The following is a 7,599-nucleotide window of genomic DNA, read 5'->3' on the forward strand; positions in this document are numbered from 1 at the left end:
AAAGGCCGTTACTTTGCACTAATAACTGTTCATTAACTTAACAGCTATAAACATCAACATTATTTAAACTCACAACATTTAAACAGCTCAAGAACATCTGAGACTAAATATAACTGACAAGTTATTTCATCTATCAACAAGTAGAGCACTATTTACACTATAATTTTATAAACTTTATATTTGAAGAACTAAACTACTAATCTACACTGATTTATAATGTTAATCACATCTGGACTTACTGAGCCTTTCTGCAGTTCCTCACAGCTGGGATCAGTCTCCGTCGTCCCTCCTCTGATGTGTTGTACTTCTTCAGGTCCAACTCATCCAGAACCTCCTCTGACATCTGCAGCATGTAGGCCAGAGCTGAGCACTGGATCTCAGAGAGTTCCTTCCCTGATCTGTTGTCTGACTTCAGGAACTCTTGGATCTCCTGATGTACTGAGCGGTCGTTCATCTCCATCAGACAGTGGAAGATATTGATGCTTCTGTCAGGAGTGACTTTGGTCTTCATCTTCTTCAGGTTGTTGATGACTCTCTGGATGGTTTCTGGACTGTTGTCTGTCTGACCCAGCAGGCCTCCTAAGAGACTCTGGTTGGACTCCAGAGAGAGGCCATGAAGGAAGCGGACAAACAGGTCCAGGTGGCCATTTTTACTTCTGAGAGATTTCACCATGGCTCCCTTCAGGAAGTCATCCAGTGATGAGTAACTGTGTTTTTTCCACAGGAAGTCCTTCAGTACCTTTGTCTTCCTGCTGGTGTAACAGTGGTACATGTAGACTGCAGCCAGAAACTCCTGAATGCTCAGATGAACAAAGCTGTAGACTGTTTTCTGGAAGATCACACTCTCTCTTTTGAAGATCTGTGTACAAACTCCTGATAACACAGAGGCCTCTGTGACATCAAGACCACACTGCTCCAGGTCTTTTTGGTAGAACATGATGTTTCCTTTCTCCAGTTGTTCAAACGCCAGCCTCCCCAGCTTCAGAAGAAGGTTCCTGTCAGCCTCCGTCAGCTCCTGTGGACTCGTCTCATGTCCCTCATCATACTTGTTCTTCTTCCTCTTTGTCTGGACCAGCAGGAAGTGTGAGTACATGTCAGTCAGGGTCTTGGGCAGCTCTCCTCTCTGGTCTGTAGTCAACATGTGGTCCAGAACTGTAGCAGTGATCCAGCAGAAGACTGGGATGTGACACATGATGTGGAGGCTCCTGGATGTCTTGATGTGTGAGATGATTGTGCTGGACTGCTCTTCATCACTGAATCTCCTCCTGAAGTACTCCTCCTTCTGGGCGTCAGTGAACCCTCGTACTTCTGTTACCCTGTCCACACATGAAGGAGGGATCTGATTGGCTGCTGCAGGTCGGGAAGTTATCCAGATGAGAGCCGAGGGAAGCAGCTTCCCTTTGATGAGGTTTGTCAACAGCACGCTGACTGATGACTTCTGTGTGACATCAGACACGACCTCACTGTTGTTGAAATCCAGTGAAAGTCTGCTTTCATCCAGGCCATCAAAGATGAACAAAACTTTACAGCCAGCGAGCTTCTCTGCTGTGAGCTTCTGTAATGTTGGATAGAAAACATGGATCAGCATGAGCAGACTGTACTGCTTATCTTTGATCAAGTTCAGCGCCCTGAACGAGAACAGAATCAGCAGACTGATATCTTGGTTGTTGGAGCGCTGTGCCCAGTCCAGAGTGAACTTCAGCACTGAGAAGGTTTTTCCAACGCCAGCGACGCCGTTCATCAGAACCACTCTGATGTGTTTCTGTTTGACTCTGACGTGCTTCTGTCGGTCAGGTAAGACTTTAAAGATGTCCTGACACTTGATTGGAGCATCATGGAGGGTCTTCATCTTGGAAGCTGTTTCAAGCTGCCTCACCTCATGTTGGGTATTAACCTCTTCACTCTGTCCCTCTGTGATGTGGACCTCAGTGAAGATGCTGATGAGGAAGGTTTTAGTTTCTGCTTCATCAGTTCCTTGAGTCACACATTCACATGTGCTGCTCAGACTGATCTGATGTTCATCTAAAACCTCCTGCAGACCACTTTCTGCTGAAAGAGAAGAAAAAAGGTAGAATGAAACAGAAATCAGTGTGACTGATAATGTTCAGTAGGATAGAGGAGGTAGATTCCTGTTTTCAGAGATGATGACATCAGCAGACAGATCTTCAGTCTTACTTTGTACAGTGCTGGTCTGACTGTCTGTCTGCAGTCCAGGTCTGGTTCTGGATCTTTTTCCACACTGGGGACAGGAGGAGTCTCCTGATGAAGCAGACTGGTCCCAGTATGAGATGATGCACTGTCTGCAGAACCAGTGTCCACAGCTGGTAGAGACTGGATCCTTCAGGACGTCCTGACACAAAGAACAGCAGGACAGCTGCTCCTCCACAGAAACAGCCCTCCTCTTCCTCTCTCTGTGGACATGAACACATTCTTTATGTCACATGACATTAGTGGAGGCCAACCGACAGCTCACAAGCTGCATGCAGCTCTTTCCCCACATAAACAGTCCAGACTGTCAGTATTTACACACTTACACAATTTCTGTTCTTCAGGCTCTGAGATTCAACACATTCAATGTGAAATGAAGTAAGATTACAAGAGTTCGAATCCTGGTTAGTTTCTTTTCCTCCGCTTAGTAATATGCTTAAATTCAGCTGGTTGTCTCGTCTGATCTGAATTAAATTATTATACAGAAACAATAATGTGCCAGCAAAGTCAGGGAAGAAAAAGACTGTAAGCTAGCAAACATGAATGAAAGATGTATAGTCAGCTCCCATCTCCTCACGCTCACAACCTCTGTCAAAACCTTGTTTAGTTCGGGGCTGAGGTGCCTTGATGGTAGCTGTTCCCTTTGAAGTCTTGATTAGTGACCGCTCTGCTATTGTGTGTGGGTTTTTGTACGGGGCAATTAATTCTGTATGAAGCCATTTGTGCTTTACTTTATTGTAAACATATCATTAGTTCCTGTAAAGATCAGATGTATCATGAAACATGTCACAGAGTCATGATTTAATAAAGACATCAATAGTTGTGTTCATATCTCCTTCTGCATGTTCTAAACATTTTATCTACAGCTGCAAACTGGATCAGTTTCACTGAAGACTTTTTAACATCTCTCCAGCGGTTTGTCATATTAGTCAGATAGATGTGTTTCAGTCTCCATGGTAACTATGTGTCTTCATCTGCTCTGCTGTTATATGGGACGCCCCAGGGCTCAATCCTGGGTCCTACTCTGTTCTCTCTGTATATGCTTCCCTTGGGTCAGATAATCAGTCACTTTGGTTGTATAGCCTATCATTGTTACGCAGACGACACTCTGCTATATTTTACAGTAAAACCTGATGATTTTAGCAACTTAGACACTCTCCACTACTGTTTAGCTGTGATAAAAGGACTGGATGTCTCTCAACTTCCTTCAACTAAACTCTGACAAAACTGAGCTTCTCATTGTTGGCTTTAGAAATACAACAAAAGTCAACTTTTACTGTACTGGCCCATTTGGCCCATGTGTCAAAAACTAATGCTGGGAATGTTGGTGTTATAAATTTGATCTTAAATTGATAAATCAGACCATTATTATCGTCCTCTGACTCAGAGCGTATCATTCATGCCTTCATTTGATCCCATCTTTACTTTTACAATGTCCTTTCCACCTGCCTTAAAGCTCCCTGGTTCATCTTCAGCTCATATGAAATGCAGCAGCTGGGCTGATAACTAGGACTGGCCTTAGATCTCACATCACTCCTTTTTAACCTCACTGCATTGGCTGCCAGGGAAGTTCAGGATCAGTTTTAACATTATTTTAATCATTATTAAGGTCTACACAGTTTAGCTCCTGCCTACATTTACAAGCAATAAGCTCTTACACCACCAAGCGGTCACTGAGCTCATCCAACCAAAACCTGTTGGTCATGCTGTGTGTTAAACTAAAAACCAAAGACCACTGAGCTGTTTCTGCCCAGGGACCCAGACTCTTACTGATTTAATTACATGTCACATTAACTTGTTCATGTCTACAAAGAAAACTAAACTATCTGACCTCTGCAACTTAACCTGTATTAAATATTGGTTCAAGCTACCAATAAATATTTCACAACAGCATCAAACACTCTTTCCACTAAATGAAAGATATGAACAAAGAAATAATGCAGTCAATCAAATGATAATAAACTGAATCATCTTCAGGTCAGTTTACAGTAGAAACATTCTCTTACTTTGTGTCTGAGGGTCCAGGTTCATTACTGAAGGTTGGAGGTTCACGATTAGACCGGTTACTCTTCATAGACAGACAGCTGGACACTGGAAACTCTGCTCTGTGTCTGTAGAAACAAATATTATTTTACACATATCATTAGTTCCTGTAAAGATCAGATGTATCATGAAACATGTCACAGAGTCATGATTTAATAAAGACATCAACAGTTGTGTTCATATCTCCTTCTGCATGTTCGAAACATTTTATCTACAGCTGCAAACTGGATCAGTTTCACTGAAGACTTTTTAACATCTCTCCAGCGGTTTTTGTCATATTAGTCAGATAGATGTGTTTCAGTCTCCATGGTAACTATGTGTCTTCATCTGCTCTGCTGTTATATGGGATGCCCCAGGGCTCAATCCTGGGTCCTACTCTGTTCTCTCTGTATATGCTTCCCTTGGGTCAGATAATCAGTCACTTTGGTTGTATAGCCTATCATTGTTACGCAGACGACACTCTGCTATATTTTACAGTAAAACCTGATTTTAGCAACTTAGACACTCTCCACTACTGTTTAGCTGTGATAAAGGACTGGATGTCTCTCAACTTCCTTCAACTAAACTCTGACAAAACTGAGCTTCTCATTGTTGGCTTTAGAAATACAACAAAAGTCAACTTTCACTGTACTGGCCCATTTGGCCCATGTGTCAAAACTAATGCTGGGAATGTTGGTGTTATAAATTTGATCTTAAATTGATAAATCAGACCATTATTATCGTCCTCTGACTCAGAACGTTTCATTCATGCCTTCATTTGTTCCCATCTTGACTTCTACAATGTCCTTTCCACCTGCCTTAAAGCTCCCTGGTTCATCTTCAGCTCATATAAAATGCAGCAGCTGGGCTGATAACTAGGACTGGCCTTAGATCTCACATCACTCCTTTTTAACCTCACTGCATTGGCTGCCAGGGAAGTTCAGGATCAGTTTTAACATTCTTTTAATCACTAATAAGGTCTACACAGTTTAGCTCCTGCCTACATTTACAAGCAATAAGCTCTTACACCACCAAGCGGTCACTGAGCTCATACAACCAAAACCTGTTGGTCATGCTGTGTGTTAAACTAAAAACCAAAGACCACTGAGCTGTTTCTGCCCAGGGACCCAGACTCTTACTGATTTAATTACATGTTTGAGAACACAAAGTCTGACATGTGTGCTGTAAAAATATCAAATGATAACAAATATTTTATATAACAATTAATTTACAGACAGTTAAACTAAAGTCACTGCTGCTGATGCTGAACTGTCACATTAACTTGTTCATGTCTACAAAGAAAACTAAACTATCTGACCTCTGCAACTTAACCTGTATTAAATATTGGTTCAAGCTACTAATAAATATTTCAGAACAGCATCAAACACTCTTTCCACTAAATGAAAGATATAAACAAAGAAATGATGCAGTCAATCAAATGATATTAAACTGAATCATCTTCAGGTCAGTTTACAGTAGAAACAGTCTCTTACTTTGTGTCTGAGGGTCCAGGTTCATTACTGAAGGTTGGAGGTTCACGATTAGACCAGTTACTCTTCATAGACAGACAGCTGGACACTGGAAACTCTGCTCTGTGTCTGTAGAAATAACTATTATTGTACACATATCATTAGTTCCTGTAAAGATCAGATGTATCATGAAACATGTCACAGAGTCATGATTTAATAAAGACATCAATAGTTGTGTTCATATCTCCTTCTGCATGTTCTAAACATTTTATCTACAGCTGCAAACTGGATCAGTTTCACTGAAGACTTTTTAACATCTCTCCAGCAGTTTGTGTCATATTAGTCAGATAGATGTGTTTCAGTCTCCATGGTAACTATGTGTCTTCATCTGCTCTGCTGTTATATGGGATGCCCCAGGGCTCAATCCTGGGTCCTACTCTGTTCTCTCTGTATATGCTTCCCTTGGGTCAGATAATCAGTCACTTTGGTTGTATAGCCTATCATTGTTAGACAGACGACACTCTGCTATATTTTACAGTAAAACCTGATTTTAACAACTTAGACACTCTCCACTACTGTTTAGCAGTGATAAAGGACTGGATGTCTCAACTTCCTTCAACTAAACTCTGACAAAACTGAGTTTCTCATTGTTGATTTTAGAAATACAACAAAAGTCAACTTTTACTGTACTGGCCCATTTGGCCCATGTGTCAAATCTAATGTTGGGAATCTTGGCGTCATGAATTTGATCCTAAATTGAACAATCAGACCATTATTATCGTCCTCTGACTCAGAACGTATCATTCATGCCTTCTTTTGTTCCCATCTTGACTTCTACAATCTAGGGCAGCTGGTAGGTAGCTGAGCAGTTTTCTCTGTCAAATATCGCCCCCCGTTGGTAAGATGTCTCATTGCTGCCACATCGAGAAATTCATTGCATTGCTTCAAGACTCACACTATGCAACACAACTTCTATTTGAAACCAGCGTTTGATCCATAAAAACTTCATGTCATTGACAACATTTTTAATGATCAATTATCGATCATCGATTAATCAGTCTCTTACTTTGTGTCTGAGGGTTCAGGTTCATTACTGAAGGTTGGAGGTTCACGATTAGACCAGTGACTCTTCATAGACAGACAGCTGGACACTGGAAACTCTGCTCTGTGTCTGTAGAAATAACTATTATTGCACACATATCATTAGTTCCTGTAAAGATCAGATGTGTCATGAAACATGTCATAGAGTCATGATTTAATAAAGACATCAATAGTTGTGTTCATATCTCCTTCTGCATGTTCTAAACATTTTATCTACAGCTGCAAACTGGATCAGTTTCACTGAAGACTTTTTAACATCTCTCCAGCAGTTTGTGTCATATTAGTCAGATAGATGTGTTTCAGTCTCCATGGTAACTATGTGTCTTCATCTGCTCTGCTGTTATATGGGATGCCCCAGGGCTCAATCCTGGGTCCTACTCTGTTCTCTCTGTATATGCTTCCCTTGGGTCAGATAATCAGTCACTTTGGTTGTATAGCCTATCATTGTTACACAGACGACACTCTGCTATATTTTACAGTAAAACCTGATTTTAACAACTTAGACACTCTCCACTACTGTTTAGCAGTGATAAAGGACTGGATGTCTCAACTTCCTTCAACTAAACTCTGACAAAACTGAGTTTCTCATTGTTGATTTTAGAAATACAACAAAAGTCAACTTTTACTGTACTGGCCCATTTGGCCCATGTGTCAAATCTAATGTTGGGAATCTTGGCGTCATGAATTTGATCCTAAATTGAACAATCAGACCATTATTATCGTCCTCTGACTCAGAACGTATCATTCATGCCTTCTTTTGTTCCCATCTTGACTTCTACAATCTAGGGCAGCTGGTAGG

General features: G+C 41.2%; 1 protein-coding gene across 1 annotated transcript; it reads right to left on the bottom strand.

Annotated features, from left to right (window-relative positions):
- Window positions 1–247: 247 nt before the first annotated feature.
- On the bottom strand, window positions 248–1,519 carry LOC128373351 (protein NLRC3-like; the record flags this gene model as incomplete). Its single annotated transcript, XM_053333646.1, has 1 exon — window positions 248–1,519. A coding segment is annotated over one exon (1,272 nt), but the record flags the coding sequence as incomplete, so codon positions are not given.
- Window positions 1,520–7,599: the final 6,080 nt, after the last annotated feature.

The sequence above is a fragment of the Scomber japonicus genome, chromosome 14 (genome assembly GCF_027409825.1).
Source record: "Scomber japonicus isolate fScoJap1 chromosome 14, fScoJap1.pri, whole genome shotgun sequence".
In the NCBI taxonomy this organism is placed as follows: domain Eukaryota; kingdom Metazoa; phylum Chordata; class Actinopteri; order Scombriformes; family Scombridae; genus Scomber; species Scomber japonicus.